Source organism: Pseudonaja textilis, chromosome 2 (genome assembly GCF_049901715.1).
Source record: "Pseudonaja textilis isolate UNSWEBS1 chromosome 2, rPseTex1.2, whole genome shotgun sequence".
In the NCBI taxonomy this organism is placed as follows: domain Eukaryota; kingdom Metazoa; phylum Chordata; class Lepidosauria; order Squamata; family Elapidae; genus Pseudonaja; species Pseudonaja textilis.
Genome location: NC_141991.1, coordinates 73652319 through 73678657, shown reverse-complemented (window position 1 = coordinate 73678657; position 26339 = coordinate 73652319). Strand labels below are relative to the sequence as shown.

The 26339-nt window shown below is 36.6% G+C and overlaps 1 protein-coding gene across 2 annotated transcripts in view; it reads right to left on the bottom strand.

The window, feature by feature from the left end:
• FLT4 (fms related receptor tyrosine kinase 4) overlaps positions 1-26339 on the bottom strand; it is a 105077-nt gene that overhangs the window by 56619 nt on the left and 22119 nt on the right. For both annotated transcript variants that reach the window (XM_026696589.2, XM_087924299.1), the window contains exons 2-7: positions 16047-16143; positions 12342-12613; positions 5034-5146; positions 3907-4069; positions 2519-2658; positions 421-592 (exon numbers count right to left, since the gene is read on the bottom strand). In XM_026696589.2, coding sequence (XP_026552374.2) covers positions 421-592; positions 2519-2658; positions 3907-4069; positions 5034-5146; positions 12342-12613; positions 16047-16143 — 957 coding nt within the window. The remainder of the gene's footprint in view (positions 1-420; positions 593-2518; positions 2659-3906; positions 4070-5033; positions 5147-12341; positions 12614-16046; positions 16144-26339) is intronic.

Genomic DNA, 26339 nt, shown 5'->3' with positions numbered 1-26339 from the left:
TCTTGATACATTAAGTACCAAACAATACATCATTTACTGTAGGAGATGACCAGGCTGAGCCTGAGGGAGGGATCAAATGTGTCATCAGTCATGAGTCCCTTCACGCCCACAAGAGGTCAAAGTCCAGCCCACCTTGAATTAATTTCCCTTGACCATTAGTACTTTAAATCCCATATTGATGTTTCTTCTGATAAGGTTATTTCATTAAATCTCACTTGGAGAACAACATATATGGCAACATACCACCTCAATTCCTTCCCAAGGCCACATTTTTCATTTTTTCTAGCCAAAGCACTAGATACTTCCTCAGAGGTTAACAGTCCTGCTGGGAATTATAGTCCTATCACAGTTTTGATAGGCGCTAACAAGAATCTAAAAGAACCTAAAAGGTTTTCTTAGTCTGAGTTAGTATTTTTTTACCATGCACGATGACATCTATGCTCTCCTTCAAGTTCTGCTCCCCATTGTTAGCCTTGCATGTATATTTTCCCAGGTCCTGTTGGCTCACATTTTGGATGACCAAAATGCTGGAGAGTTCAGTATGGGTTTGCTGGGACCGCCTTTCAGGCAGTTCTATGACTTTCCGGTTCATCTGCCAGAAGAAATATGAGAAGAGAAAAGAGAGTTGATATTAAAAGAAATGAAATTCAAAGGCATAAAACCCACAGCTTTTCTTGTTACAAGATGGATTGTCTCTCTCAAAGATTTTGCTCTCATGACCATTAAACCAGTTTGATACTATAGCTGGAAACTCATATAAACATTACTATCTGGAAAATATTTTCCCCCCAGGATGTCAAGGAAAACTAGGTCCTTATACGGTAACATTCTATTTGGTGAGTTTTTGAAAAGTATTCTTTTAATCATGTGAAAAATTGTCCAACAGTAAGGATATGAAATTCTAGCACGTTTTGTAAACCAATAAAGGAGGATATTTGTAGCTCAGGGTTGAAATGAGGCGCCCCTGGTGCTGTCTGAGCTTGCTTGTTTTCTTGCAGATGTTTAATTACCCTAACTTGGTAACATCATCAGTGATAGTTAACAAAATGAAATGTCTGCAAGAAAACAAGCAAGCTCAGAGACCATCAAGGACTCCCAAATTCTGTAAAACTCCCTATATAACAAGAAGTCAAGTGTTAGCCTGGGAAGCCAATTTTCTTCGGGAGCTTCTAGACTGCCACATTTAGTTTGGGAATTTGGGAAGGGGTTTTTTAAGGAGCAGTGGAAGATAGCCACAACAACATTCTTTTCTAGGAGAGTCAAGGACATTTCACCCTGCACCTGGAGGAGAGGAGAGTGACTGGGGATAGTCTCCAGATGGGATGAAGACATGATTGGGCCATGTGATGGGTTGATGAAGGCAGGGGATGGATCTTTGATTTTCTTTTGGGGAAGGGAAAACCCTGAACTCTGAGATTCAGGTTTTCCCAGATGTGCCAATTTGACCTCTCTATTAAAGTGGAGAAGGTGATTGTCCCAGAGTTGTCTGTTTCAGGATTTGTTACTTGGAACACTGGCATCAAGAGGACGAATACTAAAAAAGACAATGAGACACATTTGGAGGAAAGAGTCAAAGGTCAGCCAAGCTGCCAAAGTAACTTGTCAGAGGGTACTTTTGTCTTTTCATGGCAAGTTCAACCATATTCCAAGTATTGGCTCTTGCTCAAAGTAGATATCTAAACAGAAATCACAATGAACATAGTAACAATGTGGACAGCATGGCTTCAGTGAAGTGAGTTCTTGGTCTGACCAATAAGATATTTAACTTGTTGTGGCTGCACTTTGCAACATGTATTAAATGCTACAAATCAGCAGGATTCACACTGAAAATAGTAGAGGTAGATGAAGGTGCAGTTTAAGAACTCTTTAAAAAATTAACTAAGTTGTTCTTGTCCTTGTCTATTTAAAAAAATATTAGCATCAGAAGCTACAATGATGTAGTTGGATAGCTGCACTTGGGAGACAAAGCTATAATCTATTTTAGTAAAAGAACCTCCTCCTGAAAGAACAGGTTCACCCATTGGGAGCGCTAGCAGTTCATCACCTCAATGGATTTGCAGGTGGTGATTATGATGAAGAGCATATTTCACAACATTATCCAAGCCTTGACTATTGTATAATGTTCTACGTGGGGCTACTCTGAAAAAGAATTTGGGAGTAGGAATTGGATGCAAAACTAGACAATCCATAGCCCATTGAGTCTTTGGTTCAGAATGAGCACATGTGGGCAAAAAAGCAGTGGCAGCAAGAGCAACATTCAATTTCCTGCCATCTTTCCCATTGAATTTCCCTGTGGGAAGCTAGCAGGGAACATTGAAAACTTTTCTTTCCTTCTTTCCTTCCTTCCTTCCTCCCTCCCTCCTCTTTAGACCAATAACAAGAATTATGTTTTGTGTTTTGTTTGTATATGTTTGTTTTTAAAAAATTAATAAAATTCTTGTAAAAAAGAAGAAGAATAAGTTAAGACATATTAACTATAGAGGCTAAAAAGGAAATAAAAACAAATGTTAATTCATACCTGTTTTGCAGGGTAGTCCCACTGGAAATTAACTCCTGAATCAAATTCAGCCCATACTGTGCAGTTGATAACTAGTTTTTCTCCCACCAATAGCTCCATGGCCTTCCTTGGAAACAGCTGAATATCATAAAGCTCATTGCCTGGTAGAAAATGTAGTAAGAAAAAGAAAACTATTTAAACAAATAGAATTCAATATTTCCTTGGGAAACAGAATTTTTGTTTTAAGTGACTAAAATGGTACTATTGTATTTACTATTGTAAAATTGGTTTCATTGTATTGCGAACAGTTGCTGGGGTGCATCTACAGTTTCGTTGTACAATGACAATAAAGTTCTTCTTCTACTATGTCAGATAAAATTACACACTGCAGATTTACTGGCATTCTAGGCTCATTTACTTACATTTGATAAATTTGATATTTGCCATTCAACTGTATTCTCATGCAATTTTTGGAGTGAACCCTTATATTCTTGCCTAAAAACAATAATCTCTTTCTTATATAATAAGCACCATCCTACAATTGTCCAAAAGTTCTGTGGCCAAAACCACAGAACAAATGCATTTCTGGATAAGTAATACGCCTTGTAAAGTATTTTGCCATGAAAAACAGTGACAAGTACCATTGTATTAAATATATATTTATATATAAAATTTTATTTGCACCAAGGCTTTTATTCCCTTTCAATTTTAATGCTATTTTACTTTCCTCTAATTCTGCAATAATTTCTGTCAGCAACAGTTGTTTACTCCTTAATGTATGCATGCTTTTTACGTTTATAATTAGCCTCTGTATTAGTACAACTATATTGTTGTTAGCAACATGCAAGTTAAAATATGTGTTATGGAAAAGTGATAATTAATGATTGGGATAAGTTGAGATGTTTCTTGGGAAGGGCATATATTGAAGAGAGAGGAAGGGAGAGAGAGAATGAGAAAGAGAGACTTAAAACTTCAAATGTCCATTTGAGAAATAGGAAAAGAGGTCAAAGAGCTAAGAGAAAGTGAGGTGCGAAGTTATAGTGCATTGCCTCCTTAAAGAATATTCTAGGATGGAGAAATATGGAGAAATAATGGAGGCGGGGTGAAATTAAGAGTGTGAAGGTGTCAGTGCCTATGTTTAAAAGCATGTATTTCATCATTGAGCGCTGTCACTCCAATCTTTATCAGATGGAATTAGATATATTTGGATTTTTTCATGGTTCTTCAGGATGAGAAAAGTATCTCTGCCCCAGAGGTTCTGTGACCAGTTTGTGGACTGGGATTAGGATTCATGCCTGATGTTCCTCCTCTGAAATGATGACCTAACCACTGCTTAAACCAGGGTTATAACACTTTTATCAGTTGCAATTTTATATAACAGTTGCAGAACAAACAGTTCCCAAACTCACCTGCAATGTGGACAATGAAGAAACTAGATTTGAAGGGTTTCTTATCAATGAGAGTTTCACACTGAACATACCAGGAATCCTTGATCAGGAGAGTGGGGACCAGCATTCCTTGTTTGTTGTCCCAGAGAATGTTCTTTCCATCAGGATAGATGACTGAAGTTGTCTAGAATAACATTTTGGGAACTCTGTTTAGAAATGCAGGGACAATTTCCACAACTTCTCCACCACATGGCTTTTGCAGCCAGTTCCTGTTTTGGGGCTTGTCTTGTTGATAAAATAAAGCATCATTTGTAGTTTTGTTCATTTTTTGCTGTTATCTCCACAGGCACCTCCCTTTGTGAATTTTATCTACAGTAATTCTAATGAATCATTTATCAAACAATTATTATCCCAATGAACTGGAATGGCTTCTATTAAGAGAACAAAGCAATTATTTTTTTTAAAAAAGAGGAAAAGTGAAATATTTAATGTGATCAAAATATTATCAGCAGATAGCAGCAATTCCTGAGCAGGATACTAAAAATGAAAACACTATACGGCTTGTGAACTCATATCCTTGGCTTTGGGCAAGGTATCATTTAATATATTTGCCAATGAAAATAATTAGCTGAGAACAAAGCTGAATATAGCTTTAAGTTATAAGAAATAAGAAGATCAAAAGTTGTAAGAAGTAGCTCTTATAACCTTCTCAAAAACACTGCAATTTGTAAAAACTGTCCTTCTTGAATTGCCTTAGAAAAAAAACAATACCACTGAAATTTTTTTTGTTGCCTCCACAAATTTCTTCTCTTTTACTAAAAACCTCTTTGCTGTGGTTTTAGGTCTCTCCAGGAAGATCATTAACATGGTAACGTAATCCACAGAAAATCCAAAGACAGCAATACAAAAGCAAACAAAGACCAAAAGGAAAAGAAAAACATGGTATTTGGGGGAGAAATTTTTCAAAGGTCAACGTTTTAGCAGAGTCTAGAACTTTTTAAAGGTCATAGTCTTAACAGCTTCACTTTATTTTTTATTTCTCTCTATTACCTCCTGAATGTTTTTTCCTCCCAATTTCTGTTCGTACTGGGAAGGCTTGCCAATAAGGTAGGATCCTGAATCTTTCTGAAAAAAAAATCACTGCTTACCAACAACAAAGTGATGTTAAGATCTGGAATGGATACCAGGCATGGGACACATATATTTTCCTTCTTGTAGATAAGAAGAGTTTCCGGTTTATTAATGAATGGCTGTTCAAAATCTGAGAAAGAAAGAATGTAGAAAATGTAGAAGGTGGAGGGAATTGCAGCAAAAAAATAAGGATAATGTGATGAGTTTCTAGAATCTGTTTTCATTTTTTAGTTAATTGCTGTAAGGAATGATACCAAGCTTGGAAGAATAAATAAATGTATAAGCACTTTTATAAAACATGATCCAAACTGTGGAATAGGAGTGTTTAGATATTATTCATATTTATGTTTGTGTTAGTCTTGATATAAATTTAAATTCCATGTCTGTAATTACTATATAGGGTTCGGGCTAGGTTAGGTCAGGTCATATCTCTATTGTACTTTCTTACACTTCATAGCCAAAGCACATAAAAATCAAGTGAGATGGTAAGAGATTTCTCTATAGGCAACCTTACTTGGACCAAAACAAACTATTTTTATTCATATGGGATTATCATAATGCTTAGTGCTTCAATTAAAAACTCCAATCCCAATGTTTATGGTATACAAGTTATCAGATGGTTCTCACAAGCATGCCATCTCATGGGTCACCATCTCATTGTGGAAGTGGACTCAAGATTTACTTATAGCAATAGCACTTAGACTTATATACTGCTTCACAGTGCTTTAAAGCCTTCTTTAAGTAGTTTACAGAATCAGTGCATTGCCCCCAACAATCTGGATCTTCATTTTACTGACCTCGGAAGGATGGAAGGCTGAATCAACCTTGAGCCAATGAGAATCGAACTGCCAAACTGAGAAGTAGCCTGCAGTACTGCATTCTAACCACTGTGCCATCGCGTCTCTTATAATTTGGATTATGTATTTTGTTCTAATTTTGAATTAAATCATGTCTTTTCTACTATTGCCTTGGTTAGTGCTAATAAACTAAAATCATGCCGCCCCCCAAGGTGAGGCTGGTCCCAACCCTGTTATCTTCTTTCAGGTCCTCTCAAAGCATGTCTTGCCAATGAGCCTGGGAATCCCATGTTTGAGTAAAGCCTTTAGATGGCTGCATGACAGTTATCCAGATCCACTCCTCTATGCTTTCTGGACATGCTGCATTTTTTGTAGGTTCTACCTTGGTTTTTATTAGTTATTAATTGAAATTGTATTTTATAATTGTTTTTATGTACTTTATTAGGTATCCCTCCCCCCCGCCCCCAGTCACTATGTAAGATGGATGGCTATACAAATGTAGATAAATAGATAAATGGTAAAATCCCTACTGTGCCCAGTCAAAACATCGGGACAATAAAAAAAAACCACAGGCTTCTCTGAATAAAAACCATAACAATTCAGTGTTTTGTTAATATCTGTGTGACATACAACGGCTACAGGATAATTAATAATTATCACTGCACAGAGATAAAAAGTACATTATATGCAGATATAGTAAAAGTACGAACAAACCCAGACACTTAACAATTGGAAAATAGTTGCATTGAACTGCTCTCTATAAAGCACTACCCACATGGGTAGTACTAAATAAATAAGCAGTCAATTCACATTTGACTTTAAATAATCCCTTTTATAAAAATAAATAAATCATGAAGTACATATCGGAAATTTAAATTTTATTTATTTATTTAAAATAGATATTCTTTCCGACGGCTTTCCACCTGAGTACATATATTCCTTCTAGTTGATGGCTGGCTTGCAAGAAAATCTCTATATTAAGTGATTCAAGAGAGTAGCAGCATTTTTATTTAGTCATTTAGTCATCCAGTCACATGGAACATACAAAGCTACAACTAAAGTACCTTGAAAATTAAAAATAACACTATAAAACACAAAGTGGCAGAATCACTTAGAGGGGAAAGGAAAATAACGTTCATCTGACAATATTATATAAATAAATTAATTTGGGCATATGAAATTTCTCTTCTGGTCCCTGGATCACAAATCAGGGTGTCATTTATCATTATAACCTTAAATCAGCAGAGAGGATATTATCAGCAAATTGAATGGTTTTAAAGGCAGATAAAATCTAAGTATGTATTCTCATAGCTGTTAAAATAAAATGGCTATGGAATATTTGATGTTGGTCTGACAGTCTGATAGGAATGCAAACATGCCTCAACTGCTCAGTCTGATCAATCTTTTCCAAGAGGCTCATGTAATCTGCAACACACTGAAACCTGGCTACCACAGGAAACCGACAAAGCCCCACTCTGAAAGACTGAGAGGGAGAGGATGATGATGCCAAGGACTAATGAAGCATTGACTGGGTGGGTGAAATTCTGAGGAGTTAGGAGGCAGAATAAGGCAAGCATGTCTATCAAAAGGAACCTTCTAGCACACAACTCTATAGAAAACAGTACAAAACTACTGTCACAACATTTTCTCCAGAGCAGCTAAACGAGAAATTAATTGGCCTAGATAGCAAAACCGTCGTAAGCCATAGAGAATTTTTTGGGGGTGGGGTGGGGTGAGGAATGGAAGCCCAATCCCAGATCTGCAGAAAAGAAACTGTCCAAGGCCTCCTTTATCCTAAACCAACCTTCTCTGAAGTATTCATTCTTACATTTTTTCCCCAGAAGCTCATTATTTCCTCGAGCCCTCAGCTTACTCTCTGATTACACTGACAAAGAGCAAAATGGATTTATAGACTAAGAAAACAAATTTACTTCATCATCCTACAATTGTGCAAGGTCAATTTAAGGTATTTCCCCCCATCCCTGGGCAATGCCGTACATCAGCTTCTTTGTTACTAAATGCTCCTGACTGGAGGTTTTGGATTTTATTCCATCTCTGTGTTTTTATATAAATATTCCTCCAGGATGGATTTGAAGAGCAGCCACAGATGTTCATAGCAAAGACCAAGGGCAGATTAGATTAAGAAAGAAGTAACATTTGTGAGGGGAAATTCCTGCCAAACTTCTAATGCCTCTGGCTATTGTTATTTTGAGTTTGTTATCGGAGAATGGTTTATTTTGACATACCAGCAACAGTTGCTCAGTGGGCAAACCTCAAGAGCTCAGCATTAATTGGCCATATTAAATTTAGATTGGATTCTAAATACCCAAAGTCAGTGATTTACACTAATACCCAGATAACTCAAAAGCAGTAGCATTCTTTCAAAGTGAGCTCTTGTCTTCTAAACATTGCGATACCTCTATCCAAAGGAAGGGCGAGATGTTGGTAAGTGAGGTATGTAAAACAGATCCCAAGATGTGCTTAAGGTGAAGGGAAAGAGATTCCATCTTGTGCATGGGAAGAAGTGATAGTTAACATTATTAACACCCAGAATACTTTAGTGTGGTTCAAAATTTGGGTGCTATCTACGAGGATATAGCTGGCAATATCTGATGGTGGTTCCAAAATTAAAGAATCCGTGAGGGAAATGGGTGGTCTAGAAACATAAAATACAAGCGGTCCTTGTTGTTCTCTGAACTTGGTTGTTTTCTTCAACATTTCATTAGCCAAACTAGGTAACATCATCAGTGGTAGTCAGTGATGATGTTACCTAACTTGAATAATAAAACGTCTGCAGGAGAGCACCAAGAACTAAGTCCGGAAAGCATCAAGGATTTTTCATTTCAACCCTGAGCTACAAATATTCTCCTTTATTGGTAACATGAAATATAAACAAATGATACATTTTTCAATGTACTTTGCTCCAACTGTGCTCAGTTATACCTTAAAAGATTTGCTTCCAATAGTAATAAGACTGTGTCAATAGTAATAATGCTGAGTTCCATAGCATTGAAAGTAAAAATGAGACTTAATCATATATGTGTGTGTGATATGTTTTATCACATCATATTTGGCCTTGGCATAGTTCCAGTGTGGCAATTTTGGTTCCCTCCTAGATATATAGAATGGCATTGTTGCACAATAACACATATATGTGAACGATCAGTCATGTGACCACATGTTCGCTAAGTCCACATGAATGTGATATGAACGTCCTTGTTTCATCACTTAGATATTCCTAATTGCACCAAGATGTTTCTCCTCAAGAAACAAAAGAAAACTGGCATATGGAAGGGGAAGCCAGTTATAGAAGGAGGATTTCAAAGAGAGAAGTGATAGGCAGAAAAACCTTCCTTTTTTTTTCCTATTATGAAATAACTCTTAACTCTTACAAATCAAAAATTGCATCTGAGCTCTATTACTAATAGTAAATAATTAAGAGTAATTGGTAATGAACTATACTTCACAGATTACAAGAAACTCAGCAAGATAAATGCATAAGACATCACATTTGCCTCTGCATTATTATGGACTCTTATTTTGGACACACAGAGCCAGCATGCAGAGTTCGTACAAGATATGGTAACTACATTATACATGAAATATATATCTGGTTGTTGATGCTTATCAATATTGCTAGTCTGGATCTGAGAGTGAAGAACAATACTGAATTATGTAACATACCATCTTGATTGTCTGCAAGAAGTACTCAGGTTAGCAAAGGATATGGAAGGAAATTAAGCGAAATGAAAACCTTTGGCAGATATTTTATTGGGATTAAATAACTATATTAGTACTTTTCATCCTTAAGTTGTCACTTCTTACCATTGTATATATTCATCTTACTGGTTTATTTTTCTGATACTTTCCAACAAAGGCTGACTATTTGTGCAGTAACCCTTAAACAAAAATCTGGAGCAAACACAGTTCTTTTAGTTAGTTTCCAAAGTTGAAGTGAATAGGTATTTTGGTATTTTTAGCACTGTATTATATTTTTCATTCCATATGAATACAAGCAGTGATAGCTTGCATTATTTCACCATGTTTGATCAAACTTATATACAGTACATATAAAAATAATTCTTTCTTCATATCAAATAAACTATGTGTTTTAGATAACAATTATAAAAAGATTGAGATAATAAATACAGATGTTTTTCTGCTAATCCTATTGTTATATATTATATTAGCAAGAAAGTTTACATAAGAGTCACATATTTCAGATAAAGAGGTTTTGATCTGAAAAAGCTATAGTGCACAATCTTTCTTAATTTTAAACTTAAGATACTATTTGAATGGTACTTAGTTCACTAGGCAAGTTATCTTCTTTAAACATGGACAAAATTACAACATTCTGGAAATCTTGAAAAATCTATCATAAATTATGATTATTCAAAGCAATGTGTAAGAGGGGTGGGGAAGGAGAGAATCTTTCCTTAACATATCTAGCAATGCATGTTTTCATCTCTTTCTGTTTCCATTTTTATCAAAACAACTTATTATTCTATATCCAAAACAATTTGTTTAAATTAGCAGCGGTATCCTGGGCCACTACTGTATTTCTAGGGCATCATAGAACCGAAAGCCCCTGAATTCCAGGACAACAGAAACATCCACCCCAGGCACCAATGTAATTCAATCCCACAGATAACAGGCTACAGCTACAACAGTATCTATCCCACAAGAGGGTGGATACTAATTTGTTTTTAAAACTTGCCCTCCCTTTGTACTTGGCCAAATTTAACCAGTTGTATGCAGATGACAGAGGGATACGGCAGATAAATATTTAGAATGCACAGAGGTGGATTGCAATTCTACATAGGTGCTATAACGAAAGGAATATTGTGTTCTCTTGCAATCTGGGATTGTGGGCAACCGTTCACCTTTCTTCAAATACTGTTTGCAGATATTTCAAAAATTTCAGAATAACATTAACAGCTTTTTTGTCTTTTTGCAATCAACTCTTTCTTTTGTTAGGCAAAGTATAGTTAGGCGAAAAATAGCCTATAAACACAAATTGTGCATTCTGATAACTGGCTATATCAGGACCAATAATTGATTATCTGTTGTTGTTTCTAAGCTACCCAGCAAGGGAAGTTCTCTGTAGAGTGCACAATCAAAAATTGAGACCTGACAAAGCTGTGACATTCTGATTAAGTGGTCTTTGATCAAATGTTGTAATGAATGGGGGGGGGGAACTCCCTCAATTTCCCTTGGTCAGTAGAGGCAGATGTGTTCTTCTGCAAGCTTTGGCTGATCACCCAAATGAGGCTGTTGGTAGAGAAAATTAGTTAAGTACTACGATTCCTTCTCTGGTAACTTCCTGGAGGAATCTAAGCACGGCATAGTGGGTAGAATGCGGGTCTAGTAGCAGATAAATTGAGCTTTAAGTTCTCATTCAACCATAGAAACTCAGTGGGTGATTTGGGGTCAGTCAGTTCAGCTTATTTCACAAGAATTATCTTCCATGTGGGAAAAAAACTGAAAGATGGAACAAAACATATGCCATCTTAGTACCTACAGAAAAAAGTGGGATCTAAATTCATGAAATAAAGTATTTTTCATTAAGCTTTCCTTGAAGATAATCTAAAAACTCTAAGGAAAAACTTAATTGCCAGACGTTTAACCACTGGGCTTGATGGATCATATATTTCCAATATTAAAATAGTGCACAGGTTGCCAGTTTGTTTTCAGCCCTTTTCAGTATGTTTCCTATCTCATAAGTATACAACAGGGTATCCCATAAGGCTACACCCAAAGTGCTTTCCTTATCATAAGTGCCTTTCTTATCAGACTTATGCTACATAATTACAAATAATTCCTGAGCTGTGGAATGCCCTTCCTAAAGAGATATGTCTGGCTTCTAATTTACTTTTTTGAGACATTCCAGATACATTTTTTCCCCAGGGCATGGGTACATATAAAAAAAAACCTCGGTAGATCTTAAAGTTTAATGGAAAAGTTATTATCTTTTGTCATCACAATTAGATGTTAGCTTTATTGTATTAGATTAACTTTTCCAATCATTTATTATATATGTGATACATTGCCTATGAATCTGTTTGAATAAAGTTGTTACTACAACTGAATAAAATGAAAATATATAAATGGGGGAATCCAATTATCTGGTGTGACTGCAAAATCAGCGTGTTTTATTTTTTTGAAATACTTTCTACTTACGTAGGCAACAAGGAAGCAACCTGGCATAGGAACCTGATGGCAGTGTTGCTAGTTAACAAGCACAATGACAGATAAATTTCAGGATAGAAATATTCTAGTAAGTTTTCCCATGACAATTTCTATCTTGCATTGCTCAAAATGATGCCGCATTTCCATTTCAAAAGGCGGGATCATCTCTCTCTCTCTTTTTTTAAAAAATAAAAATTTAAAGTGAACATAAGTTATCCTACATCAATCTACTTCTTGAATAGTGAATTGCCATCACATTGTAAAAAAGCTTTATTACAGCTTGTGGCCAAGGATTTAATCTGCATGGTTTGGCTGAGCAAGTCTTTTCCCCCCTCTTACCTCTCACAAACACGTAGGTGCTGACAGCAGTGGTGCCTTCTATTTTGGCATTGATGTATTTGTAGTGACAGCGGTAGTAACCTGTGTCGTTGGCCTGAGTCCCAGTCAGGGTCAAGGCTTTGCAATAGGGCTTTGCATCAGTGCCCTCACAATCTTCTTCCTTGACTGTTCGGATGCCGTTAACACTCACTACCTCTGATTCACCTTCCTTTCCCGTTTGCACAGTGTCTTCTTGAATGCCAGGCCACAACCATTCCAAAGGATGCTGTCCTCTTTATTCAGCCAAAGGAAGAAGAGAATGTGGGTTAGATGGATTGTTACCATGTTTCTGTCTATGACAAATCTTTTGTTCTAATATTCCCCCCTCCCATTCTTTCTGCCAGCAAAGTCGCATTGTAAAGTTTTCTAAACTGTAATAATGGCCTTTATGCTTCTTACATTTTCCTGTTGCAAAGAGGAAAATAGAACTACAATTTGCAGAATATTCTGGAATGAAGAGATGACAGATGAATGAATGAATGAATGAATGAATGAATGAATGAATGGAGGGAGTGAGGAAGGAAGGAAGGGAGTCCATCCAGTCAAGTCTCTGAAGGAGCCATGGTGGCACAGTGGTTAGAATCCAGTTTTGCTGGACTCTGCCCACAGCCAGTAGTTCAATCCTGACAGGTTCAAGGTTTACTCAGCCTTCCATCCTTCCAAGGTTGATAAAATGAGGACCCTGATTGTTGGGGGCAATATGTTGGCTCTGTAAACCAATTAAAGACTGCTATAAAGTCTAAGTGCAATTGCTATTCTATTGCTATTGTATAGAGACTATGCATGACAGTTGGACCAAGTAGCAAGAACAAAGGCAGACATAAGTGGTGGTAGTAAAAGAGTCAAGAAAAGCTAGATGTTTACCAATGCTTGCTTTCCAATTGTGAGGTTTTTTTGTTTTTTTGCTAATCAGATTCCCCCATGTGTCATGTACCAGGCTCCAAAACAATGTGATACTTTACTTTAATTCAAGCATTAAGAGATTCCTTCCATCTGTCTCTAAATTTTACAGCAGCTTTCCTCTATTCACTGTTCTTTAGGTGTTTTGAATCATAAGTCTCAAATTTTTAACCAGCATGGTCAAAGTTATACTTAACAATACACATGAAGGATAATAAAAGGGAGAACCAACATTGTAAGGTACTGCAGCACTTTGCAGACGTATTCATAGTTCAGCACCCACATTACAAACTTTTCGGCCTATTTCCTAGATGTCAGCTAGAATAAAAATTCCAATTACAGTAGATACCCAGGGGATGATCCTTAGGGAGGGAGGGAGAAAGAGAGAGATGGAGAGGGAGACCAGTTAAAGGCTCCTAGCTTTTTAATTTTGAATACTGACAATTGTTCAGGTTTTTATAAGCCAACTTGTCCCAAACTTTCATGCTTCTAATAATATTTGGCTGCTGCCTGTTCATAAAAAGTAGGGAGAGGAGACTGGTCGAATTTCCTCTTCTCTATAATGACAGATACAAGCTGCTACTGATGTCATATTATCAAACTGTAGATAGCAGTAACTTACACCTCTTTCAAAATATTTGCTGATTTGACTGATACTTGAACTTGCATAAAATGAGAGGAGGGTAGCACCCATTTCTTACATATTTCTGCTGTCAGTTTCCATAAGATAACTAATTGAACTTTTTTATCATGCTCATACTGAATATGCATATAAGGTTTCAAAAGGTATTTTCATAAATACTTTAACCCAGCCTTAGAAAGTTATGAAATTATCTTCATCTGAAGTTCTTTGAGGATCCAAGCCCTATTTGCATCATATTAGAATATTTTAATAAATAAAACCCCATTTTTCACAGTGTCAACTAGATGCCGCACCAGTGTCAACAAGAAATGTATTGGTGCCTTAGCTTATGTCTCCTAGCAATCCACAGTGACACCATTTTAATTCATCATGCTGCATAAGCCCAAGCTCTACCATTAAGTTATGTATATCATACAAACATGGAAAATATTTTAATTAAACAAACTATGGTTCAGTTTATGATGGATAAAAAATATCATGTAAGACTAGCTAACCGAAAGGCTGTTTTCATTTCTAGAGACAGTCTGTGCTGACCATGACAGTTAATGGACTACTTCTTCATAAGTCCTCCTTTAATGCAATTGAAGTTCATGTCCACCACTATGCCTTAAGCTAGAGAACTCTGTAGGGAGCCACATGCAATCACCAATTCTTTATTGTACCACTTCAAGAATTGAAACTCTAAAATTAATCGGCTGATTTTATTTCAGTGCCTATAGGTGAAATCAGAGTACAGAAAAGTCTTCTGTGCCATTATGGTGTAGTGAATTTTTAATGTGATAGTATAATCAAGACAAAGTAAGTAGGTTGGAAGGGATCTTAGAGATCTTCTAGTTGCCCTCATACCATTCTATACATGTTTTGAGACCAAATAAGTATTTATATGTGGCACTTCACAAAGCCTCTATATGCCCTGCACAAAAATCTCAGGAGGGGGATACAAAAAATAGATGATTCTTCTGTAAAGTGTACAGAGAATAGAGGATCTGAACTTTGTAGTAGGCAAGGGCTAACAGGCACAAATAACCTTACAAAATTCTTTCTCCGTGAATTTGTAGTTTGGAAGCACAATATAATCATATTTTAATCTTGTTGTCTTGATCTGAGCATATCAGGTTATTATCTCTGGATAAACTGGATCAAAACAAAGGGAGTGGCTCTGCTCTTTAGAGGACAGATCAGCCTCTTTACTTTGGCAATAGCAGCTTTTCATATAAGATTCCAGTCTGGAAATTAAAAACTTTGCTATGTCCTATGAGACTTTGTCATCTAAATTATTGCTTAATGTGATTTGAACTAAAAATATGTTCATATAACTTCTTTCTCTTCTTTGGAGGAAATATGAAATAAAAGGCTTTACTTACTCAGAGGAAATGTTGTTTTCTTTTTGTTGATGTCCACCAGAAATTCCTAATACAATGCAATTGTATGACAACTGTGTAGTAACTAAATATGTACATACTTGAATGAACGCTGATTTTAGGGCTTATCTAAAGTAGGAACTAATCAGTGTCAATACTATGCCCATACTGCACAAGAAATCTCTTGCTCAACAATTCAAATTAAAAAAACAGAGCAAGTACGTATGTAGTTCTTGCTAATAAACAGGTCATGACTATGCTGACAAACTCTTGAATTCAGATACAGTATAGATTAGATGCAAAAATCTGGCAGGTCAGTGTGCTGTACACTTTATTGATACAGGTTTTCTCATGTGGAAGGCTAATCCAAATAGTATCTTCATTTTAAGTTGCTATAGTGAACTACAAAATGTTATTCTTTGTTTTACACAAAGTGCCAAATTAGTTTAAAACATGAATACTCCTACATATATAACTTTCTCTGTTATTCTATCCTTATGCTTTGAATCTATGCACTGTCCAAAAGAGTTATTTGCACAGATATTTCAATAAAGTTAACATTGTCTATATCTCCTTGCTGCCTCAGTTTTGCAACCAGATGTGGCAGTCCAAATTACAAGTCTTATTTCAGGTATTCCTAATGAATCAATTTAAATCCACTCTTTTCAGCAATGCTAAAGATAACAAGAGGTCTCCAACATTTCAAAAATCACATCACACACAGATGAAGCCACATGAAAAACATTCATATTTGACTCTTACCTGCAAGTAATATTTAAGGTCTCCTTAGCATTGATGATATACTCCTCTTCTATGATGCTGAGAATGGGTGGTGTCATAGAATAGCCACTAACCATATCTAGAGAGAGAAATAAAAATGAAGTTCATGATACTATCTAATAGATTATCCAATAATATACTCTTTAACATTAGTATTGAATATAATTCAATATAAATACATTACCGATACTTTAGTATTGGCTCTATCATATCCATGTCATGGAATGGCTTCATTTGACCGGGCCTTATCTGCCTCAGCTTCAAATTCTCACAATGGAAGAATGGATGGTAAAGATGATGGATTATTTAATTAAACAGACACATTTATCTAGTTTGGTTTCTATTTGGAAACCACTTCTGGACTTTTTGCTTGAAACTGGAAAAAAAATAAAACTTTGACTCTAGGTTTTGATTATTAGAATGGTTTCGCCATTACAGAAATAACCAGAAGTGTTTAGAAATTAGAAATGTAAAACAAAAAGTTAAGGTTATAGTTTTTTTCTACTGCATTGAAAAAAGTTGGAAGTCACTACTTTTTTTCTCTTATTCTCTTTCTAACCTTTCTTCTTTTATCTTTCTAACATTTGCTTCTTTTTGTAATTTTATCTTATAATAAACTTTAATGTAATTTAAAAAGTAATGTTTGATGGGTAGTTTAGTATTATAGATGGCAGAAATATCTTAAGTATTCTGATAATGGCAGAAATCTTCCCTCAATGTGACCCCACAGTGCCAGTTCATATCAGGGATCCTATATTTTAAAATGTGAATAGTGTGGATTTGATTTAGTGTATTTTGTAATTGCAATCACTGTGGTTAGTAAACCATTGTTTGACTGTCAGTAAGTATAGTCCAGTTGACTATACATATATGCCTATGCATTTGACTAATTTTGGCTTATTTAACAGTTATGATTAAAAAATTCCTAGCTATATTCTTCTCTCATTAATGGAATGGTGACTAAGCCTTTTTCTCAAACACTGCTTGTTATTATAAATATGGTCTGTCAGCCCTGTAATACTGTATCCTACATTTATTCAGGCATGTTATGGCCCTAGAATGGTCTTCATAAATTAATTGTTTTAGACCTTTGGCAAATGGAATCAAAGAAGAACATACGTCACCCAATTCTGCTCTTTGCCTGTTACTGCCTCACGTTGTTAGAGGAAGTATGGAGACAGGCTATAATCACAGTTGCTTGACCATGGTTACAATTCTCCATGCAATCAAAGGTCTCTATGAAGACATTTGCATTTTTACAGGAAACAAAGCGCTCATATTTAAAGACAATTAATCTGCCAATCTGTTCTGAACTCTAAAGACCAGGTTACCAAATACCACTTGAGCAGAGGATAAGAGTCTTGTCTTTATATACAAGGGTATTGTGTTTTCTGTGTTGGAAAACACATAAGGCACTAAAAAAATTCCTTCTTTCCAGCAAGGAAAATTCCCGAGAATGAAACAGCCTGATATTAAAAATTCTGGAAGATCTAAAGTTCTAAATGGGGATAAAATAATGCAATATTTATAAATATCATAAATATTTTTTTAATTACACCATAGCCAAAGGAATTTTAAATATTTGCACTTCTTGGCCAGAGTATGTTTGCATGTATAAAAATGGGAGTTGATGGAACAGCAACATCAAAGAAAAATACAGTTCCTGTCTCTACCCCAAATCAAAATGAATTGCAATCCGGAAAAATAGGTAAGATATTCCTGAGAAGTAAAATAAAGTGTATTTATTTATTTGGAAACTAGAATTCCCATAGATTGGTGAGAAATGTGCCAGTATCATCTAAGCTACACTTTGTCCCAAATTGTAACTCTAAATGCTCTAAAAAAGGAATCTTCCCAATGGTAGTAAAAGCAAAGCTATTTGATTAATTTTGGTCCACTTTCTATAGATACATCATAAGTCTTACATGCCTCTTCTGATTGACCTATTCATCTCTCAACAAAGTTTTTATTGTAATACGTGTTGGAGTATTGCAGTAATAATGATAGTAGTAGCAGCAGCTACAACAATATGAAATGGTAGGAAGGAGGCAGACAATTCCGGGATTATTACAGTGTTAATTAGCTATTCTTTTTTTAATCCTTTGCTCAAGACATTTAGAGTCAAACTTGAAGTTGACTTCCCAAAAGAAACAAACCAACACTCTGTTAAAATTGGTAGAAATACTTGAGATACATTAAAGCCGAATACTAGGACATTTGCAGATTGCTGTAGTTTAGGTACTTGATTGGTAATTGACTAGGTCCCATAGAGAGCAAATACCAGTTGAAACATTTGAACTTAGATTGTCACAAGGCATGCCTATTTGGGGGTGGGGGTGGGGGTAATAAAGAGTGATATAAAAACAAATGACACTATTATTAAATCTACGTGGATTGCACGTAGATTGCATCTGTCAATTTCATTAAGGGAAGAAAGTAAGCTGCTCCAAAGCCATGTAAATGTAATAACAAATATAAATATGTCACAAGAATTCCTTTTTCCTGCCTAGTTGTGTTTAATACTATTAAATTTGGAACACAGGAAGTGGTGATGTAGAGATATCCTCAGAAACCTATCTGACTTAAAATGTCAAACAAGCATGCTCTAAAAAGTATTAATATTAATAATTTTCAGCAGATTTAGCGGTAGTATAGGAAAGACCAGCTTGATTTCCCATGGCACAGTGCTGCATATACCCAGACAGCTGACAGCTAACAAGGACTCTTAAGCAGAAGTCTCCTTTTGATTAGACATTGATTACATCATGGGAAGATTAAACCATTTTTCTTCCCTTGCTGGAGCTTCCAATGGGTCCATCTGAAAACTATTGATATGTTGTGAGGTGAATTAACTTTTGAATTAAATAAATGAAGAGAATATCCAGATGATATTGTGTAATCTCCCTGCCTCCTTTGCAGAATGTTGTAAGAGAATCCAGATGTTGTCTTTATAACTCTCCTACACTTTCCCACCTTTTCTTTCATCTTTTTTCTTTCCATAAATATTCCAAGGAAAAGATGAAGCACTTGCCTAATGTATTTACCTGGAAGCAGCCTAAATCTATTGTTTCCTGTCAGCAGATGCACGGTTTATTCGTTTGATCCTCATTAAAAATGATCACAAACTTGAGCCTTTAGACATTTGCAGAAAATACCTCTACTGACATATGTTTGGGAAAAATTCTGGACAAAGAATTTTATAACTATCTGGACTGAACACAAAGGCTGAATCCATAGATCGAAAGACACCTAAAGCCTAACAGATGCTGGTTACATCTCTCAGTCTCCATCAGCACTAGATATGCTGACTCTGGCTGCTGGAAAGTGGAATGCAATAACATATGGAAAGCCATACTTTGCCCAAAACTATAAGTTATTATTTGTATTGTAATTGCAACTATAAAAGGAATGCTATCTTGCTAGGAAGAGGAGGGCTACTGATGAAACCACTGCCTCTTTCAGAGGAAGAATACCAGGGAAAAATCTTAAAACTAGCTTAGGCTAAATTATTAGCTAAAGAAAGATGAAGGATTTGATGCTGTTTTTTTCTCCTTGGCACAGTAATCTTTTAATTTGTTTTTACAGTGTTTAACTTGTAAATGGTCGAGAGTTATTTCTGAGCGGACAGACTTAGAAACTGACCAATTAAATTAATTAATTAAATGCATTTCAGAAAGAATTCATTTGTTAATATTCAGCTGTTAATATTCTGTCAGTGGTCAGTATAAGGCTGTTAAATTGTTATTTTTGTTTAAATACTGAAATCATTTTATAAATAATTTCATGCAACAGACAGAAATTTTATACTGATGACGGATCCTGCAGTGCAATGTATAGATGTATATGTACAGCATGTGCATCCGTATATATGCTCACAGGTCTATGAGTCTTGCAGTGGAGATTAGATTACATTAATTTACGATGACAGTGAAAAAGAAAAGTGCTGTGTATATTTTATTTTTTAAAAAAAATTCAAATTTAAAAAGATTATAAATTTCCTCCTGCTTTTAAAGTTCTGCAGGATAAAAATATGGGGTGTTTTTAATTATTAACTTCTATTTTTCATTGGCTGCATCAATAGTAAAAGACCCACCCAAACCAATCTTCTGAAACTAGAAAAGGAAACTTTAAGCACAATAATGTTGCTCTGTTGTTTTATAGAGAAAAACGTTAGTTTCTATATTCAGAAACTCTTCTGCCAAGCAAACTGAGGGTGAACACTCTTAATCCTTTTATGCATGAAACTAACCACACATAAACTCTGAGAGTCCAACAAACTAGTTTTGTACACAGAGACTCCTTCCCTTAGTTCCTCATTGAGATAGAAAAACAAGTAAGAGAAAAAGGTTATTTCAAACTCAGAGAGAGACAGACAGAGACAGAGAGAGAACTACACAGATGAAAGGGTTAAGCATCACTTTATTCCTGCAGCTATCACTTAACAAGCCTTAGAAGAAAAGAGACCAAGTCTTTGGATGTCGTACAAAAATGTGTTCTTAGCAATGAAAATAAATGAAAACATTTTTCAGAAATCCCTTGAAAATATAATATTTTTAAATCAAAGTATTTCCAAGTAATTCTGAATACCAATCCACACTCTTAATATCCTGCTCTGGAGATATTTTTTCACTTTGGGGCCAATTGTGATGTCTAGAAGACTCAGGGCTTTGTATAGTCAATTACGCCAAAGTAAATGCCTAACCGTGACCATTTCTGCCATTGCTGTCTTCAATGGTTGGACAACAATATAAATTCTTAGAGAGGAAATGCATATGGAAATTTGCAAACAAACTTCAATAGGCAATGAAGTAATGATAATATTTATTATAGAATTAGAGTTGGATCTTGTCCTTCATTCAGAAGTTCAAGGTAGCTACATAACATTCCATCCTTCGATCTCTCCCCACAACAACACTGTGAGGTAAGTTGGGCTAAGAGTAGGCAATTGGTCAAATGTTACCCAGTCAGCTTCTGTGGCAGAGGGTAAAGTGGAAAACATCAGTCTTCCTGTTCTGAGTATAAGCCTCTAACTACTACTGTTTCATACTGGCTGTCCTGGTATCTCAATATAATAAAACATTGTGAAAAATAATTTGCGATGACTTGTTTCCTCTTATATAAGGCTGGATAAATGTCTTCCTTCCTGCACTGATCAACAGAATAGACAGCCTGTGCCCTTTTCCATATATTTCCCAGTTTTGCTGCAATGGCTTCTCTAGCAATATTCTTTAAGAGAAGAATTAGATCAGAAAAACAATGAGCCAACTGTTCACAACTCTGTTCTAACAGAACGCATTCTGTTTTTCTACCCACTTAAAAAAAATAGCTCAGAAAATGTCTTTGGAAAGGCAGCACAAAGGGTCAAATATATTTTCCCTTTTTTCTCATTGGATGTGGAATTTAAAAGTGAGAATCAATTGTTGTTTTGTTTTCATTTTGGAATACACCTCGCAGTCCTAAGTTTCCTCTTTATACCAAGCAGGTCCCGTGTCCTTGATCGACTCAGCTTCAAGCATTTATAGGACTGGCTCTGAAAGCTGTATCACCACTTCTTGCTTCCTTTAACTAAAGGCAGACCAAACAATGGATGCTGACTGAAATAAGTGTCCATCCATTCTGTTCTGAGAGATAACGAGATAGGTTGCTACAGAGATGCTTGTCAGATACGGAACTGGGTGTGGATACAAGGAAGGATGCAAAATAACAAAGAAATATATTTATCTCCCTCTCTCCCTCACCCTCTTCCCTCTCTCTGCTTTTATGACCTGTTAGTCAACAACACCATGATAGCATGTGCAGGTTTAGGTTCTAGGATTCCTGCAGATGTATCCTGTCTAATGCTTTCCAAAAGTACAACAGGAAAAGGAACAAACTCTCTATTGGAATACACCATGTGCCACTTGGGTGGAGAGGGGGTAACAGAGAGGAAGGAGAACAGTGTAAACAAAGGTACCGTTGATCATTTTGCTTAGAATTCTCTCCTGTCATTTAGTTCTCTGTAGTTTCTTCCTTTACAACTGCAAAAAGGGACAAGTATTTCAAAGACATACGTCCCCAGCGTCTATTTTCCTTACCTAGCTGCAAAGCTAGAAGGAAAAGTGCCCATTACATTTAAGTTCCTGACACAAGTTCATTCATATAACCCTCTTTCCAATACAAACACATCTTCCAAGTATTCGGCAAGTGAGTGATGAGCCTCGTCGTGAGGCTTTTATTTCCTGTCTTTGTCACATGTGTGAATTCAAAGAAATCTTCCTGTTTGTTAAGACCCATTTTTCCTTCGATGTAAACACCAATTAGAGTTTCAGCCAGAGTAGACTCAGGTCAGAAAACACAGGAGTTTGTGGAGAATAAGTCAGGAAAGGGACAGAGCACTGGAGGGAACCATATATTGCCACGAGAATCCAACATTTCTCAACTCAGCCACTTTAACTTCAGAGTTCTGAGAATTTAAACCCACACCAAGGTTGAGAAACACTGCTTAGACTGTAAATGTGACTTTGGAAGAGTGAGAAGCAGTCAGCTCAAAGCAGAGATTTTGAAGGCTTGAAAACATCTTGAAGGGAATTTAGTGTAGCATGGAGGAGCAAGTCCATCTTTTACCTCTCTTTGTATGTATATATGTGTATATTTCTGAAAAATGCATGGCTAATTTCAAATACCGCCAATTTCTACCTCCCCAAAACATCTTTTGGAGATCAAATCCAAATTGCTGAACAATCTCAATATAAATATTTAATGAGTGCATGCTGGTCATTCTTATTATAAAGTTATGATGGTGGGGTACCGGTTAATTTATATTATTATAAGCAATGTGCGACTTATGCACATTTGGTTTACAGCAGGGATGTCAAATTAGCGGCCTGTAGGCTGAATGCATCATGCACAGGCCATGCACAGCCCAACTCCGCAAAAGACAAAAAAATGCTGCAATATGTTCTAATAGGTTATGTGACACAATCAAGTTTGACACCCGTGGTTTAGAGCATCCAAGTTTCAAAGTAATGTCTTATGAGCACTGGAATTGGAGGTCAGATTAACTTTAAAATGACAGCAATATTGTAAATCAGACTTCCCCAATACAGGGCACTTCAAATATCTTTGATTACAATCCCTCTTATTCCACCCAAGAGGAGCAGATAGGATGGATGGGAATAGTCGGGTAGATCTATGTTGTCAGGCTGAAAAAGATTGTCTTAGGGTCAAGGTGCATGACCTTAGGGCCACATACAAAGCTTTCTCCCACTCCTGCCCAAATTTATGTGCAGTCCCATCCAATAAGTTGTTAACAAATGATAGACAGGGTTAATTAAAAAGATTTCATGTGCAGAATAACAATATAGAAAATTTCCTTTTTTTGAAATCAGTCTTGACTCCTTGAGAAGACCCTGCGGGTTTTTTTAAATTAGATTTTTGGAAGTAGTTTGCCATTGTTTTTTTTCCTATGGCAGAGAGAAAGAATGACTGGCCCAAACTCAACAAGCTGGCTTTGTGCCTAGGGCAGAACAAGAACATACTGATTTCTAGCCTGGAGTCTTTAGCCATTACACTAAGGTAACTCTTAGGTAGAATCTAGGAAATTAAAAATAATTGAGCTTATGATCCAAGTGAGTGTGTGCGAAATTTAAAATAAGTACAGTAAAGAATGAGACAATTTGTTTTTGTGATCATTTCTCAGTTAATGGGTACCAAGTGTCTATAGGTAGTTCTCAGCTTATGACTGTAATGGAACCCAGAATTTTCATCTTACATTATGACGGTCATAAATTGAGGCATCCACATGACCAAGTTTACTTTTTTTGCAGTGATTGTTAAGTGAACGCTGCAGTCAGGAAGTAAATGCAGGTTGCCCTCGTACCATTCTCTTATGCCTCCAGTTCCTCTTAACCTTCCTTTTCTATTTAATCTAATTGTTATAAAAGGTTCTTGAAACATTGACCCCATCGGGTTGAACTTATGACATGTGTAAAATTTGATTAAGCCCAATTCTTCCCTCCTAAGAGTAGACTCTGGCAACTATCTCTATTATTTTAACATTATTGATGGATATGCAGATAGTCTGTGTCTCTGGTAAAAATCCCAACATATGAGGGAAATATTCATACGCACTGTACCTATATGATTCCTAAAAGTGCATATATGATTCTAATATTATTCTAACTAACAAGCAGAGTTAACATGAAGAAAGAATTACCATAATTAAAAAATCATGCTACAGTTTCAGCTATATTTGTTTTTTCAAAGTAAGAGCTGGCAGCAGCAGGATATTAAAATCAACAGAAGTGAGTTGATGGGATACTCCAAAAAAAAAAAAAAAAGGCAGAATTCAACAGATGCTATTTCTGGAAACCTGTATTTCCTATGCATTGTTTTCCCTATCCTTGATCTTCCATTTTATGGTTATTTAAAGGGAAAACTGCAAGCAAGAGATCTTTTACAAACTATGGTTTGTCATTATTCAAATATTCCTGTTGCCAGCATTCTTCAATTAACAGATATTGCTGATTCAGCATATATTCTGCAGTGACTATCACTACTATATTATAAGCCTGGGATGTAATATCTTCTTTTGGGGGTGGGGGAAGGGGTGCCTTTGAGTCAATCTTGATTCCTGGCAACTGCTTGGACAAATTCCTGCAGGTTTCCTGGCAAGATCTCAGACGTGGTATGTGCCTGCATTGCCTGCTTCCTAGGGCTGATAGTACGTCTGGCCCAAGGTCGCCCAGCTGGCTTTGTACCTAAGGAAGGACTACAACTCATGGTCTTCTGATTTCTAGCCTGGTGCCTTAACCACTATATTAAAAAGGCTCTCAGTCACAACTAATTCCTTATTATACAACATTTGTTACCTGATTGCAGCATATATAGAAGAAAGGGTTCTTGCTGTTCGGATAAATTCTAATGTGGCTTTTACTAAGGCGTGCCCTGGCATTTCCCTGTAGTTATAAATTTTCTACATGGCTAGCCTTAAGTTGCTTAACTAAATGGAAATAAAGGTGGCAGGAGTACTCTCTTCTCCATTTTTTCTGCTTTGGTCATGGTGATGACTTGCTGTTTGGTCCATGTTGTGCTTACCACCACCTCCAAGGGGTAGATTCTAGCCCTTCCTTTTTACCCCTCCTGGGAAAGTAAGCACCAATTGCTTCCCTTTCCAGGGGAGGGATTTTGAGAATATATATTTTCCACTGATAAAGAGTGTATGTCCTCTCTTCCACTCCCCCTCATCAGGGGTGTGATTCAACCGGTGTAAGAACCGGTTTGGTGAGCGTGCGCTTTGCGCACACACAGAGGGTTTACTACTGACCTTCTCCTGCAATCCTGCACTCTCCCTGTGTGTTATACAACGGACGTGTGGCAATCGACTGTGCCGTGTGAAGCAGCTGAGCTTGAAAACCAGGAAATAAAGATCAGAATAGAGCTGGGTTTGGGTAGGCAGGCAGGGCAGCTAATAGTTGGAGCGAACCAGTTCGCTCACAGATGATCCTCAGAGCTACCGGTTCAGCTGAACCAGGCCGGACCAGTAGAGTACCATCCCTGCCCCTCATAACTGATCTCTTCCCATTCGATGTCTCTATTCATAAACCAATAAAACAGAAAGGGAATGCCTGGCAAAATTTGTGTGGGCCTGAAATGTTCTGGGAAGTGAGCAGAAGGTCATTAAGGAAGACATCAGCTCAGGGTAGCAGCTCAGGCCCCTAACAGTATTAAAAAAACTTGAAGGGAAGAGCGTTTGGAGTCTGCTCAACCTCCAAAAGGCATATGGACATGGAGAAGGAAAAAAAATAACATGGCAACCTGCAAGATATATGCCATATTTGTGTTTCTGCCCAGCGAAGATGTCAACTATGCCTGCACCAAGTGCAAAGTGATTGTATTGCTGGAGGATAAAGTAGAGGAGCAGAAAGCCCACTTGGCCAAATTGAGGCTTATCAGGGAAGATGTGGGGTTTTGGGACAAGGGAAAAGGATGTCTCTAAAAACAACACAGGAAAGAAGACATTGCCAGGAAGGAATGTGTTACCTCCTTCTTGAAGGAGGAAGGATAACAGCATGTAACTCAGAAGACCAAGAAAATCAGGACATGTTCCCCATCAGCGGAATTGCACAACCAGTAGAGGAAAACTCACATGTTTCTAGAGAAAAGATTTCACTCAGCATCCCATTAACAGTAAGGAGAGAGATTGGACTGTCACAGAGACAAGGAATCAAATGATTCCTTGGAAAAGGCATGTAATGGTGGTGGACGACTCAATGCTGAGAGAAACAGACCTACTGT